This window comes from Sander lucioperca, chromosome 14 (genome assembly GCF_008315115.2).
Source record: "Sander lucioperca isolate FBNREF2018 chromosome 14, SLUC_FBN_1.2, whole genome shotgun sequence".
NCBI classification, from domain to species: Eukaryota; Metazoa; Chordata; class Actinopteri; order Perciformes; family Percidae; genus Sander; species Sander lucioperca.
In genome coordinates, this window is record NC_050186.1 from 22,319,911 (window position 1) to 22,338,373 (window position 18,463).

Genomic DNA, 18,463 nt, shown 5'->3' on the forward strand with positions numbered 1-18,463 from the left:
TTCAATAATAGTAGTTAATGCTTAACTAATCATTTGTTAATGATTAACCACTCAGTACCAATGGTAGTGAATGACTAGTTAAGCATTCATACCATTACTGAATGAGCAACTACTCATTAACTAACCATTCTTTCCTTATTTGTTCCTCAGTAACTACCTACATTTTTGTGTACCTTATTGTAAAGTGTTACCCGCCATACGGACCGAGCTGGTTTAGAGGTTTAGTATTCAGTTTTTTCTTCGAGGAGGGAGAAGGGAGGAGGGAGGAGGAAGGAGGGAGAAGGGAGGAGGGAGGAGGGAGGAGGGAGGAGGGAGGAGGGAGGAGGGAGGAGGGAGGAGGGAGGGTCTCTGTTCTGATGAGTGTTGGGCGCAGGGCCGGAGTGGGACTCATTTTCAGCCCTGGAGTTTCATGCCTTAGACCGGCCCACTTTACTTCATGACTGACCTGATATATTAAAATAACGTAATTAAAACTTAAGTACGCAAGTCTGCAATAACACACTGTTCTCTACAGCCTTGTAATTCAGTGTCTTTTTGTAAAATACCATTCAAGGCAAACACAGTAAGTGTTGCTTTACAATGTAGAATTATTAGAAAAGTTACCAACAGTATACGTTACAACAACACAATGTAATGTTCAGCAATATCAGAATCTGTTGTCTGTGCAAATTAGTGTTCACACATATCCAAACCTTGAAATGAAATAAAATATGTAAAAATATAAAATAAAAAGACATTAAAAAAAAGAAATAAAGAATAAAATGTATTGCACTTTCTAATGCACATCATCTCTTTTTTTTTTTTTTTTTTTTATATAATGTTTAATCCTATTCCCTTTCAATTGTGGGCTTTGTATATTTACTATCCTAATTTTAATGATAAAAAGCATAATGGGTCACTAGTAACATTTGGGCATATGAAGTTGTTATATTGTAACTAACGTGATCATGTTTGGTTGTTCACACACTGTGGTACAACAGCTTCCCCTTTCATACTGACAGCAGCTATCCCTTACACACTACTGGTACTGGCTCTGCTTCTGACACTAAATCAAATGTTAGAAACTGTCACAATTCTCAGCACAAATCTCCCCTTTTTACAAAGCTTTCAAGTCAGTTTCATTAATATAGTGCCAACTCATCTGGCATCATTATCTCAGGGCATTTTTTTTCATATAGAGCAGGTCTACACCGTACTCTTTATTAATATTAATTCTACCTGCCCACTCTGGAGTTATGGGCTCATGGCTGTTGCTTGGTACTCCTGGCTCTTTCACTATTAGCAGCAAACTGACTAGTGGCTGCTACTGAGGAGCTACAAGAAAAAGTTAGATTCATAAACATGAACGTTTTGCCAACGTTTGCACGACGTTTGCACGACCGCTAGCATCCACACTGCTCCGAACTAGCTTAGTTTACCCGTCTCATCTTCTTAATTTGACCAAAAAATTCTCCCGGTGCTCTCGATTAGCCAATCCGGGCCTGCTTCAAATACATTGTAAGCAACTGGCTTTTTGCCCTAAATTCAGTTTTTCAAGCCAAGTATCACTAAACTTGCACTTCCACAAACAAGAATTTTTTGTCTGTGATAAAATCCGAAAAGAGACTCGCACCAATAACATGAAAGCTGATTGGCTGCAATTTAAGTTGCATGTTGGTCTCATTTGTAGTCCTAATACAGCGAATTATACTTTGACTAGCGAAAGAAAGAACTACAACACCACAGAATAAAAAAACTAACTTTCTAAAGAGCATCAGGAGTATTTCAATGAGCATTAGAGTTAGCACTATATGGACGTAGGAAAATTAAGAGACCTAGACAATAGCCTACTTCAGCAAAATTAAGACTTTTTAAGGCCTTAAATTTTGATTTTGAAATTTAAGACTTAATTAAATTACATTTAACATTTACAATATCAAGCACATCAAGCCTCTCCGGGAACCATCACCTTATCGTGGTGGAGAGGTTTGTGTGTCCCTATGAACCTGAGGGCTGTGTTGTCTGGAGCTTTGTGCTCCTGGTAGGGTCTCCCAAGGCAAAGTGGTCTCAGGGGAGGGGCCAGACAAAGAATGGTTCAAAAACCCTATGAAAAAACGAGGTAGAGATAGAGTGACCCTGCCCGGAGGAAGCCCGGGGCCCCCGTCTGGAGCCAGGCCCAGATGGAGGGCCCGTCAGCGAGCGCCTGGTGGCCGGGTTTGCCACGGAGCCCGGCCGGGCACAGCCCGAAAAAGCTACGTGGCACCTCTCTCTCCAACCCATGGGCCCACCACCTGTGGGAGGAACCGCTGGGGTCGGGTGCGCTGCCACATGGGTGGCAGTGAAGGTCAGGGGCCTCGACGGACCAGACCCGGGCAGCAGACGCTGGCTCTGGGGACGTGGAACGTCACCTCTCTGTGGGGGAAGGAGCCGGAACGTGCGGGAGGTGGAGCGCTACCAGTTGGATCTGGTGGGGCTTACCTCTACGCACAGTCTCGGTTCTGGAACCATACTCCTGGATAGGGGTTGGACTCTTTTCTTCTCCGGAGTTGCCCAGGGTATGAGGCGCCGGGCGGGTGTGGAGATACTCACAAGCCCCCGGCTGAGCGCCGCTACGTTGGAGTTTACCCCGGTGGACGAGAGGGTCGCCTCCCTACGCCTGCGGGTTGTGGAGGGGGAAAACGCTGACTGTTGTTTGTGCGTATGCACCAAACAAGAGCTCGGAGTATTCGGCCTTCTTGGAGACCTTGAATGGAGTCCTGGATGGGGCTACAGTGGGGGACTCCATAGTTCTGCGTGATTGGGAGGTTGTTTGTTGTTGGACTTCTGTGCTAGTCATGGATTGTCTATAACGAACACCATGTTCGAACATAGGGATGCTCATAAGTGTACTTGGTACCAGAGCATCCTAGGCCAAAGGTCAATGATCGATTTTATAATCGTTTCATTTGATCTGAGGCCGTATGTTTTGGACACTCGGGTGAAGAGAGGGGCAGAGCTGTCAACTGATCACCATCTGGTGGTGAGTTGGGTCAGAGGGTGGGGGAAGACTCTGGACAGACCTGGTAAGCCCAAACGGGTAGTGCGGGTAAATTGGGAACGTCTGGAGGAGGCCTCTGTCCGACAGACTTTCAACTCACACCTCCGGCGGAGCTTTTCGTGCATCCCTGTGGAGGCTGGGGGCATTGAACCCGAGTGGACAATGTTTCCATTGCTGAAGCTGCGGCGGGGAGCTGGGGTCTTAGGGTCTTAGGTGCCTCAAGGGGCGGTAACCCACGAACACCGTGGTGGACACCGGTGGTCAGGGAAGCCGTCCGATTGAAGAAGGAGTCTTTCCGGGATATGTTTTCCCAGAGGACTCCGGAGGCAGTTGCAAGGTACCGAAGGGCTGCAGCCTCTGCCGTGAAAGAGGCAAAGCAGCGGGTGTGGGAGAAGTTCGGAGAAGACATGGAGAAGGACTTTCGGTCGGCACCAAGGTGCTTCTGGAAAACCGTTCGTCACCTCAGGAGGGGGAAGCGGGGAACCATCCAAGCTGTGTACAGTAAGGATGGGACGCTGTTGACCTCAACTGAGGAGGTAATAGGGCGGTGGAAGGAGCACTTTGAGGAACTCCTAAATCCGACTAATACGCCCTCTATGGTAGAGGCAGAGCTGGAGGATGATGGGGGATTGTCGTCAATTTCCCTGGTGGAAGTTGCTGAGGTAGTTAAACAACTCCACAGTGGCAAAGCCCCAGGGATTGATGAGATCTGTCCAGAAATGCTTAAAGTTCTGGGTGTGGAGGGGTTATCTTGGTTGACACGCCTCTTCAACATTGCGTGGAAGTCTGGGACGGTGCCTAAGGAGTGGCAGACCGGGGTGGTGGTTCCCCTTTTCAAAAAGGGGAACCAGAGGGTGTGTGCCAATTACAGGGGTATCACACTTCTCAGCCTCCCCGGTAAAGTCTACTCCAAGGTGCTGGAAAGGAGGGTTCGGTCGATAGTCGAACCTCAGGTTGAAGAGGAACAATGCGGATTCCGTCCTGGTCGTGGAACAACGGACCAGATCTTTACTCTCGCAAGGATCCTGGAGGGAGCCTGGGAGTATGCCCAACCGGTCTACATGTGCTTTGTGGATCTGGAGAAGGCGTATGACCGGGTCCCCCGGGAGATACTGTGGGAGGTGCTGCGGGAGTATGGGGTGAGGGGGTCCCTTCTCAGGGCCATCCAATCTCTGTACGACCAAAGCGAGAGCTGTGTCCGGGTTCCCGGCAGTAAGTCGGACTCGTTTCAGGTGAGGGTTGGACTCCGCCAGGGCTGTGCTTTGTCACCAATCCTGTTTGTAGTATTTATGGACAGGATATCGAGGCGTAGTCGGGGTGGAGAGGGGTTGCAGTTCGGTGGGCTGGGGATCTCATCGCTGCTTTTTGCGGATGATGTGGTCCTGATGGCATCATCGGCCTGTGACCTTCAGCACTCACTGGATCGGTTCGCAGCCGAGTGTGAAGCGGCTGGGATGAGGATCAGCACCTCTAAATCGGAGGCCATGGTTCCCAGCAGGAAACCGATGGAGTGCCTTCTCCAGGTAGGGAATAAGTCCTTACCCCAAGTGAAGGAGTTCAAGTACCTTGGGGTCTTGTTCGCGAGTGGGGGGACAATGGAGCGGGAGATTGGTCGGAGAATCGGCGCAGCGGGTGCGGTATTACATTCAATTTATCGCACCGTTGTGACGAAAAGAGAGCTGAGCCAGAAGGCAAAGTTTCATGTTTGGTATTTTTTTTTTTTTTTTTTTTTTTTATTGATTCCATTCAGCATTGTCCCATTAGCATTTAACATCTCACATATATGTTTTTCATATATACAACACTTACAAATATTTCACAACAGGAATCAAACACACAAATAGACAAAAATTCACAGTTAAACACAAAACTCAGTAAACTCGAAATGAGTACATTTTCCACTTCAGACCACATTTTCATTCCCCTCTTGTATAGACCTTTCTCTCCTGGTGAAGGATAATGCCGAACATAATCTTCACAGTCAAAATTTGTAGCAAGAACCAAGGGGATCCATAAGATACGAAGTTTTTACCAAATAAAGTCTGTTCTCAATGGTGTTACAAAATCAATCCAATTACTCCAGAAATTCTTAAATTTATCTCAGTCCCAGAATATTGTTGGTCCCCCGCCCCAACTTCTGAAGCTCCCATCCATTGTATTAGGTGTAAAATCTGAATCATGTGCAATCCACCGCAGTAACCTACTCTGCTCTACAAGGTTATTCTTTGCTATAATCTCATACCAAATGTTAAGGGATAAACCCAGCCATGGATTTAGTTCCTCATTAAGATGTTTTCTCAATTTTTTCATGTTTGGTATTTCTATTGTATAAATTCTCACGTACAATGTGCAGCAATATCTTTCACAGACACTGAGCGGTAATTACTACGTCACTTCCAGAGTATGCCGCTGATTTTTTAAAACGTTATTACGGTGCACTTACTGGAACAAAACTGAGCAACGTGTTGTTGCTGGTGACAAAACCACTGCTTAAATATGTACATTGAAGCGATACTGTCGTTAAAGACCCGCTGATGGATGTCTGATTCTCTGATATGAATGGCCGCATTGCATTGTGGGATATGGGCTTTGAATGCGCCCAACTCGGCCCATATCGTAGTGTTCTGTCTTACATCATACTGTCATATTTCACCGGTAATAAGCCAAAATAATAATATTAAAATAAATAAATGAATACCATGATAACATCTAAATAAATGTTGATAGCTGTAGCGTTCTAGTTTTAAAAATATCAATAAACAACAAAGCAATCCAGCTTCCCTGGCAATAAGACCGTAATAATAACATTAAAAGAAATACATAGAAACCATGATAAGATCTCATGAATAAATGTTGATTAAAACAGAGGTTGTAGGGCTAAACATACCAACTGGCAGAAAGAATAGTGCTGTGATCACGAAAGATGCTTCCCTTTGATATGCATTAGTTTAAAACAACATGCTGACCATCACGAAAAAAAACGAGATAACGAGTCCGTGTACACAAATCAATAGATTAAATTACGTGACCATTTCACGAACTGAATAATCTCTGCCGGGTCATATTTGACCCGTAACACCACATAGGCCTATGTTACTCTTTAGAGACATTTACAATTGATCAAAATTCTTCTAAAACTTTGGTTGTTTTAGAATAGCCATGTCTGAGGATATCGTGAAGCCTTACAAACAAGTGAATGGTATTTTTTTCACATCTGAACTTGAAAACGGGTCAAATTTGACCCTAACACAATATAAGGGTTAAGGTAGTTTGTTTACCTAAAGGTGTTAATACTTCACATCACAGCATCTACTGTTGTGTTGTCCCACAAGACGTCACAGTGTGCAGGGTGGTGTGTTAGCCAATCATGTTTCTGGATTCAGTTTCTCCGAGAGCTCAGCACTGTTGACAGGAGCTGTAAGGTCAGAAACACACTTAGTTGGTCTTCTTATCCTGCACTGATCTTAGCTCTCTAAAAACTTCACTTACACAATTATCATTAAAAAGCCTTTTTAATCTACAGCAAGGTTCAGATCAGATACAATAAAAACAAGTTCTACTTACGAGGTGGAGGGCGATTGGCTGAAATGAAAATAAAATAAATTATTTCACTTGTCACAGTTACATTTGTTCTCATCCTCTGTTTATCTAACATTTATGCACACTGCTGAAGATCTGCTATAAACAGATTTCAATTGTACTCTGAGCACAATAACAATACAGATCCATCTAAAATAAATGTTGCTTCAGTTTTACACTCTGGACAAGAGCATCAGCTCCTTTGAGTCTCTCACCTTTCTTCTTTTTATAAACAGCAAATCCAATAGAAGCAATGAAAACAGCAGCAACCACAACAACAGCCAGTGCAGAAGTAATCGGGATGGTCATGTTACTGGGCTCCTCTTCTTGGCAAAAAATAAATAAGAAATTAACAAAGAAAAATTATCAAAATATGTGAAGCAGGTTAGAACTTACAGAAAAAAATGTAGAACTTAGAATTACATCCCTCCATTTATTCATCACACATAGAGGTGGTGAATACAGTATACTCATATATATATATATATATATTTGATGTGTCCCCCCTGTCAGGGTCACATGATCTGACCAGTGATCCTGGAAAAGGAAGATACATCAGTTTAAGACTGATCTTTTCTTCAACAAGAATGATAAATCACCAGTTTGGTACAGATGACAAAAGTAAAACTGACAAGAAAGTCAAACAATGAGAGCATTCAGTATAAAAAAAGTTGTCATTTCTAAATGCAGTCTCACCTCTGTTGGTCCTGATCACTGCTTTGTCCAGTTTGCTGATGATGTCGTCCTCCACACCAGAGAGCTGAAACACACAGTCGTACCTCCTCCAGTCTTCAGCTGGGACTGATGAAAGGTCCAGGTCAACACTCATCTGGAAGGATCCATCGTGGTTGGGGAGGATCTCTCCGAGGTCCACGTCCTCATGAAGCTCCTCTCCATCTTTCCTCCAGAACATCATGGCTCTGTCAGGGTAGAAACCTGTAGCGTTGCAGCTGACTGGAGAGGAGGGAGACTTCTGGAGGAGAGACACTGAGGGAAGATCTGCAGAGAGAGAGAGAGAGAGAGAGAGAGAGAGAGAGAGAGAGAGAGAGAGAGAGAAAGAAAGAGAGAGAGAGAGAGAGAGAGAGAGAGAGAGAGAGAGAGAGAGGAGAAAGGTCAAACGTGAAAGGAAGGAAAACAATGGAAAACAAAAATGAAGAAAAATACAATAGGGAATTGTTAACAGAAGTTGTGAAAATTCTTCCAAGTAAAATAAATAAGTAAATAAACATCAAACAACAACACTAAGAGTTTAAAGCCATGCTAGCAGCTCTGAGGTTGTTCTGATGTACAGCGACGCTTTCAGCTAATTTTACCAGCATGTTGATGTTTGGCAGGTTATAATCTCAGTTCTGCATGTTAGCATTCTAATATTTCCTCATTAGCGCTAAACCTAAAGTACAGCTGAGGCTGAGAGAATGTCATTAGTTTTGCAGGTATTTGGTCATAAATCAAATAGCTGGATAAACAGAAGGATTTGACCTGATGATGGCGTAAGCTGAAAAGTCAGAGGTTCTCCAGTCTCATCGTCCCACTCACAGCCACACATCCTCTGGAGAATGTGGACACCTGAGAGACAGAGACTGTAATTATTAACAATGCATGCTACTACTACTACGACTACTACTACTACTACTACTACTACTACTAATAATAATAATAATAATAATAGACAGTGTCACTGCCTCATCGTTATTGCACAACTTTTACTTCTTGGATTACAACAACAGGACAAAGTGGGTCAGCTCCAGTTTTTAGAGTCAGTTAGGTTCTCTCCACTGACTGTAAAACTCCAGTGCATGATGGGAAACAGCCAGGTTTCCCCTGATCTAAAAGCTCATTGTCTCAGATGTTTGACCACAAACATTACGTGTTATAAAAATTCTTATTTCATAATGAATTACTAATAAAGACTTTGAATTTATTAATCTGATTTTGTATGATGAAAGTTTTCTTTGTTAACAGAATATTTATTCTTTACATGATGAAAACTTTAAGCCCAGACAGGCTGATAAAGTTAATTCCAAATATTCCAGACAGTATCAAATCTTAGTTATTTAATATTTTAAGAATTATACAGACAGATGTTACAGCCCTCAGTCTCATTATCTGACAGGTCAATGAAGGAAATAAAGGATGTCTTGTATTACTGCTTTTCCTCTTCCTGTGTATGTGAAGATATTTTGACTGTATTGATGTTTTGAATTTCATTATCTCAAAGTGGAAATGAGTTTGGGTCACTTTAATATACAATTAAGATGTACAACAGTTTAGCAGTAAATAGTGAAATATTACCTCCAGTTTGGTTGAAGCTCTGCTTCATGTCATTCATCCAGGCTTTGTAGTAGTTAGGCAGCTTCTCAAAACACTGTTCAGTTAACATTTCCCAATGCTGAGGGTTGTTTTCTAAAAATGTTTTCATCCAGTCCTGTCTTGGTTCTAGTATTTTTTTGTTGCTGTCGCAGTAAAACACCAGAAGTCCATCCAGCACTGCAGTACCCTCAAGCTCTGACAAGTTTGGGACTCCAGAAGATGCAGTGAAGAAAAACTTCAGTGAGTGTTTCACTGAAGGACAAACAAGGTTTATAGATTCAGTATAAATAGACATATCATTATTTTATCATTGTGGTATATTGACATTCTATAACTTTCTATACGCTTTGACTTAAGAGTTGGTATAAGGAGATGCATGAACTTTACCCCACATATACTGAAAACATCTGGAAACTGTTAACATGAGCCTAAGGGCCCCCAAGACAGAAGAGACCTTATTTGGAGTTATGTCAGATAGAAACAATCGATTGGTCAGTTCTCTGTTCCAATCATATACTTGCATATATTACGTTTATGTTAATGTATGCATAGACTATATACTGTGTTCACACAAAGAAAAGGCAGAACGACAAATTTTGAAGATTGGGTTGGTCGTTCTCCAAGCTCTCTGCAGGAGTTTGTAAAATTGATACTGAATCTCTGATTGTAATAAACCTTTTATACTCAAGATCAGTGTCAGCGGATTCCTCTTCATACAATATCACAGCATTACTATTAAAGACACCACATCATCAATATGACTTAGGCCTAATTAATATGATTCAGTTCATCTAAAACATGATAGTCTGGAGGTGAAGTAAAAGTGAAACTAAACTCCAGCTGTGTTCCAGAGCTACACAGAAACAAAACACAGAGCTGAGTTCAAAGTAAAGAATTAAAATGTGATCTTACCTGGAGATGAGACGTGACAGAAGAGAAGTAACAACAGGAACTTCTTCATCTTGTTTTGATAAAGACGTGTCTGAGGACCGAGCTGGTTCTGTTCTGTATTCTGTGTGTTTTCTCCGAGGAGGGAGGGTCTCTGTTCTGATGAGTGCTGGGCGGGTGTTAAACGTCACTGGTGATTCAGAAAATGTTCCGGTCAGTTTGACAGTTCTGAAAGTTTTACAGTTAAACTTTGTGATCGGTACATCACTGGGATAAGAAGAGAGGAGAATAACTGAGACACGCGGCGATGCACACTAGAAAGACATAATGTATCTCAACACAGACATAATACTTGCTACTTGTTTGATTGTGAAGAGAAAAATAAAGTCTTTATGATCCATTTTCTTTATGAACTTTATTTAAACAGACTTGACACCATTCATAATAGCACATCCAAAAAAGATTATAATACATTTTATGAACAGATGGAAATAAATACCTATAGACTTTATTAATGTGAGAGCAAGTAGGCAATGTGCAGAAAACATAATAAATAAACTGCGTGCCTGTCTGGAACAGGCCGACTGCTTGACCTGTCGTATTGCTGGTAGCTTTTTTTTTTTTTTCCAGAACCATTGTACTCCCAAAACCACTTACAGAAGGACCCCAAATCACTGCAATATGCAACCCCACTGTATGTGAGGAAATGTGATTCTACCTTTTCTCAGCAGAGACCTTGCAGTAGTCCACATACATCTTCAGCCATTCAGGATAAATATGAGTGAGGAAAATCTCATGGTGTTAATTTTTTAGATTTTTCAGCATCCCATCTCAGTTTTGGTGATGACAGCCTGTGGTTTCAGAGTGATTCATGTCTCTGTCTTCAGGTCGAATGCTATGAAGTCTTCTTCATCATAAACAAACTGCAACAAAACATTGACCTCTCCAGTCTCATCGCACTAAATGCTTGCTCTTGGGGGAATTACTGGAATTGTTGGGTCTTTGTAAATTATAGAGCGTGGTCTAGACCTACTCTATCTGTAAAGTGTCTTGAGATAACTCTTGTTATGATTTGATACTATAAATAAAACATAATTGAAATTGAATTGAATCGTCCCACTCACAGCCACTCACTCTGGAGAATGTGGACACCTGAGAGAAAGAGAGAGTCTAATTATTAATAAAGCAGTATATAAAAATAATAATACATTATATTTATAGAGTGCTTTTCATAGTACTCAAATACACTTTACATGAATTGAAATGATCATATATTAGACAACAAAGCATTTGGATTCTTGAATAAAGACGTTATGTCAAACTCCTGAGTCCAATTATCTGACTGGTGAATGAAGGAACTATCTTGTATTTCCTCTCTCATGTATGTGTGTTTTTGTGAAGATATTTTGACTATTGATGTTTTAAATTTCATTGTCTCAGTGTGGGAATGAGTTTAGGTCACTCTACAGTTTAGCAGTAAAAGTTAAATGTAACATGCAGAAATACTGTACCTCCACTTTGGTTGAAGCACTGCTTAAAGTGATCCATTTTGGCTTTTATGTTCAGGGGTGTCGGACTGGGGGGGAAAAGGGGACTGAGTACCCAGGGTCCTCATGGGAGGATGGCCCAAAAAGACGCTAGAATGAATAGCTGTGGATGCGGGGAGGGGCCCATAGAAAATGCCTTTCTACAGGACCCAGCATTTTGTGCTACGCCCCTGTTTATATTGTTCGGCTCAAAACACACTAGAATATACCACTCCAACTGGTGAAGATAGTTTTCACCCAGTCCTGTTTTGGTTCTAGTATCTTTTTCTTGCTGTCACAGTAACCCATCAGAAGTTCATCAATCACTGCAGCAGCCACGAGCTCCGACAAGTTTGAGACTCCAGAAGATGAAGTTACGGAAAGCTTCAGTGAGTGTTTCACTGCAGGACAAACAAGGGTCATACATTCAGTATAAATATAAAAACATTATCATCACCCTCAGGGGGAATATGATGTACTGTATTCAGAGGTAAAAGTGAAACTAAATGAGTGTGAACAAGTGTGTTTGAGCTACAAGGAAACAAAATGCTGAGCTGAGTGAAAAGTGACATAAAGATTTAAAATGTGATCTTACCTGGAGATGAGACATGACAGAAGAGAAGCAACAACAGGAACTTTTTCATCTTGTTTTGATAAAGAGGTGTCTGAGGACCGAGCTGGTTCAGCTGTTTTGTCTCTGCTCTGATGAGAGATGGGTGGATGATACAGAAGTTGGGAAACTTGTTTCACTCCTGTGAAAATCTGCTCCAACACATTGTGCCTAATGAATAATACCACGTGACTTTGACGTCATCACATGTATTGTTTTTTAGTATTTGGCCAGCACTTTACTTTAGAGATAGACCTATAGTATAACCGCTTTGCTAAAAAAAAACCTAAACAGGACACTCCATTTTTTGTATATGGTTTCTCTTTTAAGAATAAATATTTTAAATAATGCCTTAAAACCAGAATGAATTTCTAACTTTTCCTCTACTTGAAACAGTTCTTGAGAGGCAGCAGGACCCTAAAGCAGACAGAGGTTACAAAAACAAAGAGCAGAGAGCAGCCAGCTCAAATGAAGAGGCTGGGAACCTCGGCCTCTTCTCTGAAAAAAAGATACAGCCTCTCCATGATGAAACTAATGATCTTAACGCCATGAAGATGACAAGCAGAGTGCAACTGTAGACAATGAAGATGACATTTTGAAACACCAATAAAAAAGGAATAAAAAACGGGCTGAATTACTTGTCTGATAGTATTGCATCAATGCAGACAACTGGACAGCCAGGAGACAGTTTAGGAATTGATTGTAAAGGTGTACATACATGAGCATACTGGCCAGTCCAAACAGAGGTAGTATAGAGTCCAGAGGTAGCAGGAATGGACAGGGAGGGGTGCAGGCAGGCAACAGGCTCCAGATAACAGAGGCTTGAAAGCAATAGCAAGAAACAACAAAGCATCTATGGTGAGGAGTGAGCGGAAAAGAGCCGGCTAAATCTCTGCAGGACTGAAGAGGACAGTGGGAACAGGTGAGCAGACGGGCGGGGAAGTTCAGGTGACTGGAGGGAAAGGGGTTATTGCAGGGCAGAAGGGAGTGGCTGGATGTGGGAGTAAGGAGACTGGGACAGGAGTAAAAGTCAGAGGGCATCTGGTGGACAGGTAGACAACCGTGAAGAACAGGTTTGAGGAAGTGGGAATGTTGCTGGAGGGGGGGAAAGACAGGTAGAATGGGACAAACACCATTTGGAGCGTGATGTATGTCAACTCCTGCTTGAGTAATGTTTGCAAAATAAGATCTGTACAAGATGAGTAGAAGGTAACATGCTTTGTCTCCTTTGAGGTGCAGGGAATGTATTCCCCCAAAGATCCATTTCAAAAAGAAAGAACATTCCCTCACACTCTTTCCACCTCTGCATTCTCGGTCCCAGGGACCTTTCTCAAGACACGTTTATTTTTTTTTTGTTAATTTGTTTTTTATTACATTTTATAATAATTTATTTATAATAATATTTTTTTAATAATTAATTTAAAAATCAAATTTAACAATGTATACTCTTTATTGATCCCCCGTGGGGAAATTACAATTTACACTCTGTCTGTTAGAACACGCAGGCCTAAAATACACACACATGCTCAGGTCCTATACATGCACTGATGGAGAGATGTCAGAGTGAGGGGGGGCTGCGAGTGCTGGACTGGCTCCCTGAGTGGTTGGGGGGGTTCAGTGCCTTGCTCAAGAGCCCCTTGGCAGTACCCAGGAGGTGAACTGGCATCTCTCCAGCTACCAGTCCACACTCTGTATGGGGACTTGAACCAGCAACCCTCTGGTTCTCAACCCAACTCCCTATGAACTGAGCTACTGCCACCCTCAAACGAACATTGTCAGCAGGATTCAAACTGCGCGGGGAGACCCCAATGGATTTCTAGATCTGTAACCATTAAAGTTTATCTTAAATTGTACTCAGGGATGTGAAAATGGGATTGAGTACCCAGGGCTGTCATGTGAGATGCTGGAATGAATAGATGTGGGGAGGGGACCATAGAAAACGACTTTCTACAGGGCCCAGTATTTTGTGCAACGCCCCTGATTGTACTATATCCCAAAATCAACACCACAATAGAAAAAGATTTACTCAAAAGTTTTACAGAGTGCCATAGTTTAATGTTACTTTTTAAATGGACTTTGACAGAGTACAGACTTTTTTTTTTATTTTGAAATTTAAGACTTTTTAACTATTATATTTAAGATATATAATATCAAGCACATACATTATAACTACTACTTCACTGTTGTTGCAGGAAGCCTCTTTCAGTCAGTGCAGTTAGTCTCAGAGCTGCTGTCAGGACCTGTAAGGTCAGAAACACACTGTTAGTGTGAAACTGTGTACACTCATCCTCTGCTAAACCTTTATAAACAGTAAATGCAGGAAACAGTCCTAAAAAACTCCATCTGCACAATAATGTGAAACATTTTTAATCTACACCATAAAGTGTGTCAGATCATTTGAAATAGAATAAAAGTTAATTCTACTTACGAGATGCAGGACATTTGGCTGAAATCAAAACAAAAGATAATACATTTCAGTTACAGTTGGAAATATATTTCGTCATCTTTCTCCCACTGAATATATGATCCCCTCTTCTACTCACTCAAACTGAAATAAATCCATCCCTCTCTTCTGTTTGGTAACTTTATTTCTTTTCTCCTCTCTCCCACATCATCGTGGTATAGTCATATTATCAGGACTCACAGGCTTTGAGTCATACAGCAATTACTGTTGGTTGCTTCAAATTGTTGGGAATTGAAGAAGATTTGGGGTTCGACTCTGGACCTTTAGGCCCTAAGGCCCAAAAACTAATCTGACTCCACTTTATTACTTTAACCTGTCCCAATTTAGGCCTTCCTCTGCGTGTTCATTGATCCTCAACCAGTACACTGAAAATGACTCAAGGAGATGAGATTGTTTACTAAACAATTTAGTAAACAGTATTATAAGAAATTACATCTTATACATAAGGTTCAAAATTCCTTCAAGACCTTGCCCTAACGCCAACAGTCTCTCCAGAGTCTGACCCCCCCCCCCCATCTCTATAGTGTCCTCTTCTTATCCTCCTCAAGTTCCTCCTTCTCGCAGCCATCTGTTTCAGAGTCTCACACCTTCAGCCAATCCAGACATTCTGTTCCTATTCGCAAGTTTCCATACTTCCTCTCTCTAGCAACTTCTACTTTGTTTACCGTTTGCAGCTTGCATAACTTCCTCTTTCTCTAACATTTCTAGGCAGTTTGAACCACACAGTCATCTATTCTAAACCTTTATGAGGCCTTTAACTATGGCACTTCTAAGTAGAAAGACACTTCTAATAATAAAGACATTTCAAAGTGGTAAAATATTCCAATTCAAACACAACCTGGATTAAAGCATCAACTCAAAGACTAAAATCAAACTACTTAAAAAGTAAATTAAGCATGTTCTTTCCATTTGTCTCTCTCACCTTTATTCCTTTTGTAAACAATGAATCCAGTGGCAGCGATGAGGACGAGAACAAGAACAACCACTGCAGCAGTGATGGGGACGATCATGTGACTGGGCTTCTCTGTTGTAGACAAATAAAAAAATTAAGACCTGTACAGATAAATCAGGTTAGAACAAAAGTACATCCATCTGTTGATTTGATATTCATAAGTGTGTGTCCATGTGTGTTTGACAGACAGACTCCGCATTTGGCGGAGAGCAATGCATGTTCAAAAATAAATAAGATCTAAAAATCTTAAATCTTAAATACTTTTAGCGACACCTGGTGTGTGTGTGTGTGTGTGTGTGTGTGTGTGTGTGTGTGTGTGTGTGTATGTTCAAAACAATATGGTCTGTTAAGTGCTTTAAAGTTTTCTATGACTCTAAGAAAACCAAATAATCTTGTTAGGCTCACATGATGTGAACAGTATTTTATGCATTGGTTCAATTCAATTATTTAATTTGTTTATTATTATTATTTGTTTCTGAAGATGGATTACTAGCTAACTTGGAGGACAAAAATGCAGTCCCATTTAGCATACTCTAATCTCAGTCTCACCTCTGTTGGTCCTGATCTCTGCTTTGTCCAGTTTGGTGACGATGTCGTCCTCCACACCAGAGAGATGAAACACACAGTCGTACCTCCTCCAGTCTTCAGCTGGGACTGATGAAAGGTCCAGGTCAACACTCATCTGGAAGGATCCATCGTGGTTGGGGAGGATCTCTCCGAGGTCCACGTCCTCATGAAGCTCCTCTCCATCTTTCCTCCAGAACATCATGGCTCTGTCAGGGTAGAAACCTGTAGCGTGGCAGCTGACTGGAGAGGAGGGAGACTTCTGGAGGAGAGACACTGAGGGAAGATCTGCAGAGAGAGAGAGAGAGAGAGAGAGAGAGAGAGAGAGAGAGCGAGAGAGAGAGAGAGAGAGGTGCTCTAAGCGATGTCACACGTCTTTTAGGCTACAACATTTTTTTGTCACATACAGCATCTCCTTACTATCTGCTAGAGGTGTGAATCTTCACTGATCTCCCGATTCGATTACGATTATCAGGTCAGCGATTCGATTCAATATCTCGATTTATCACGATGCGTCAAATACATTTTTCTATTAAAGCCATATAGGATATTTAATTCATAGCTTTTCAAGCTTCAAAAACAAAACATTCTGCAGTGCTTTAATACTAAATAAATTAGATACATAAAACTACAGCACTGAGCACATGGCACTTCCTGAATGTGCAAAACATAACATCAATTGTAAACAGAAATAATTGATTATGGCCCGGTCAATTAGCGATGCAGCATTGTCCATGTCCATGATTTGATGCATCGATTATTTGATTAATTTCAACATCTCTACTATCTGGTAGCTGCCTGTCCCCTAAGCACACTGTAAAAACAATGCAGTCTCTATAGACAGTCCAGGCTCCACAAACGGCAACAAAAACATACTAGCCAACCTGCACTACGAAACATAACAAACAGTGTTCCAGCCAATAACCGACAAGAAGGATTTGGGGGTGGGGGTTGGGGGGTTAGCACGGAAGGGAGGGAGAGGGGATGAGGAGGAGGGAGGGGTGAGCTAGCCTCGTTTTGTTTGACAATACTTTGAACGTCAACAAGAAGTAACGTCACCCAACATCGCTTAGAGCACCTTTAAACAGTCTTCTGAGCTATAAAAACATATGACAGTGCTCCATAACAACTCATCAGTTACACAACCTCCATATCGTTTGTAGGCCTATATTGACAGACACCTAGCCTGACGTTGTCATACTCAGATTCTAGTCAGAATATGAGTCTGATACTGCTCCATTGGGCTGTGATTATGGGGCGTGCTTCAACCGAACCAGGAAAGAAAATGCCTATGCACTCAATTGGATAGACCTACAACCAATCAGAGCAACAGAACTCAACACCACCAATTAGATGGTGTATCGTCTCCATAGCAACCTCTTTGCACTTCCGTCCTAACTTCGACTTTTAGACTTTTTTGTAGCTGGATATATAATTTGTTTCGTCTAAATATGAATGTGGATAACGTTAGCAATAGTGAGATGCTTGCTACAGTTTCAAGTGATGAATCGGCGAAAACACATTTTATTTCTCTGATTTACTGCTTTGTTCTGACGCTGCTGGGCGCTCTCTCTCTTCAGTCACTCTCTATCTCGCACGACCATATAACGGCGGAATTGAACAGCTGAGTCGCAGCGACACCATCAGCTGGTTTGATTAGAAAGCAATTCGTGGTGGACGAGGTGTGCATGGAGGGGAGGGGATGTGTGTGTGTGTGTATGTGTGTGTGTGTGTGTGTATGTGTGTGTGTGTGTGTGTGTGTGTGTGTGTGTGTGTGTGTGTGAGAGAGACGTTACTGTTGATCATCTGTCCATCATTGTATAAAGCCTGCCCTGACAATTTCATTGGTCCGAACAGCTCTTGTTCGAGCATAGTTGCTCCACAACGGATCAAGTCCAGACCGAACTTCCCGACCTCAAATGTTGTGAGCGGGGCTAAGTTCAGCTGGTATCCAGACTAACAGACACCACCACCACTAAAGAAACTCACTACAGTCACAAAAGAAGGATCTGACATTTTGTTATAGTCTACAGCAAAGCAACACGTGTTAAGGGTATTTCTACTTTGAAACATTGACACTCACTAAATGTGCACTGGCTATCACCAAAGAATTTTTAATAAGGGAAGAAGCATAGACAGTAATGGACCAACAGATCCCGTTGCTCTGGACGGAGACCAGTGAAGGATATTAGAAGCACTTTTCCGGTGATGGCTGAGCGTTACTGCGCAGCCTCCAACTGAGAGAGACGACGTAAATGTGACGTGAGCAACCTGTCTGAAAGTTGTAAGTCTTCTGGTAGCTGTGCCAAGAGAAATCTCAATCATTCCCAATCTTGCAGAGACGGAGAGCGTAGGTATATGTAAGGAGATAACATAGGCACAGGCTAATTATTGATAACTAAAACGCTAGTTAATGTTAGTAATTAAACTTAAACAGCTAATGTAAGTCGAAACTGCCTGTGAGCTTCTCCTGTACTATTTGGTAATTATTCTACTATGCGACAGTAAGTCGCGTGGTTATGACACAATCGTTAGCCTATTTTTACTAAAACGT

At 41.8% G+C, this 18,463-nt stretch overlaps 4 protein-coding genes across 5 annotated transcripts in view; all 4 read right to left on the reverse strand.

Annotated features, from left to right (window-relative positions):
• Nucleotides 1–573: 573 nt before the first annotated feature.
• The window catches only part of LOC116047037 (major histocompatibility complex class I-related gene protein-like), a 52,917-nt gene continuing 35,027 nt past the window's right edge, over nucleotides 574–18,463 (reverse strand). The window contains exons 7-10 of one of the 2 annotated variants that reach the window (XM_035991670.1): nucleotides 14,358–14,375; nucleotides 14,088–14,169; nucleotides 11,740–11,747; nucleotides 574–875 (exon numbers count right to left, since the gene is read on the reverse strand). In XM_035991670.1, coding sequence (XP_035847563.1) covers nucleotides 14,132–14,169; nucleotides 14,358–14,375 — 56 coding nt within the window. In that variant the 3' untranslated portion in view covers nucleotides 574–875; nucleotides 11,740–11,747; nucleotides 14,088–14,131. Of the gene's footprint in view, nucleotides 876–11,739; nucleotides 11,748–14,087; nucleotides 14,170–14,357; nucleotides 14,376–18,463 lie in introns of those variants that run through there. The other variant, XM_035991673.1, reaches the window with a different exon arrangement.
• On the reverse strand, nucleotides 6,342–10,583 carry LOC116047041 (BOLA class I histocompatibility antigen, alpha chain BL3-6-like). Its single transcript, XM_031295528.2, has 5 exons — nucleotides 10,512–10,583; nucleotides 7,292–7,594; nucleotides 6,811–6,918; nucleotides 6,581–6,598; nucleotides 6,342–6,431 (listed from the first exon to the last, which is right to left on the reverse strand). The coding sequence occupies exons 1-5, from the start codon at nucleotides 10,543–10,545 to the stop codon at nucleotides 6,382–6,384; spliced, it is 513 nt and encodes a 170-aa protein (XP_031151388.1). The 5' UTR covers nucleotides 10,546–10,583; the 3' UTR covers nucleotides 6,342–6,381.
• Nucleotides 8,022–16,234, reverse strand: LOC116047042. The gene is made up of 5 exons (XM_031295530.2): nucleotides 15,895–16,234; nucleotides 15,316–15,417; nucleotides 9,818–9,952; nucleotides 8,888–9,157; nucleotides 8,022–8,161 (listed from the first exon to the last, which is right to left on the reverse strand). The coding sequence occupies exons 1-5, from the start codon at nucleotides 16,112–16,114 to the stop codon at nucleotides 8,037–8,039; spliced, it is 852 nt and encodes a 283-aa protein (XP_031151390.2). The 5' UTR covers nucleotides 16,115–16,234; the 3' UTR covers nucleotides 8,022–8,036.
• Nucleotides 18,324–18,463, reverse strand: part of LOC116047038 (major histocompatibility complex class I-related gene protein-like) — a 52,219-nt gene continuing 52,079 nt past the window's right edge. Inside the window, exon 6 of the mRNA XM_035991682.1 lies at nucleotides 18,324–18,379. Within this exon, the coding sequence (XP_035847575.1) occupies nucleotides 18,339–18,379 (41 nt within the window). The 3' untranslated portion in view covers nucleotides 18,324–18,338. The remainder of the gene's footprint in view (nucleotides 18,380–18,463) is intronic.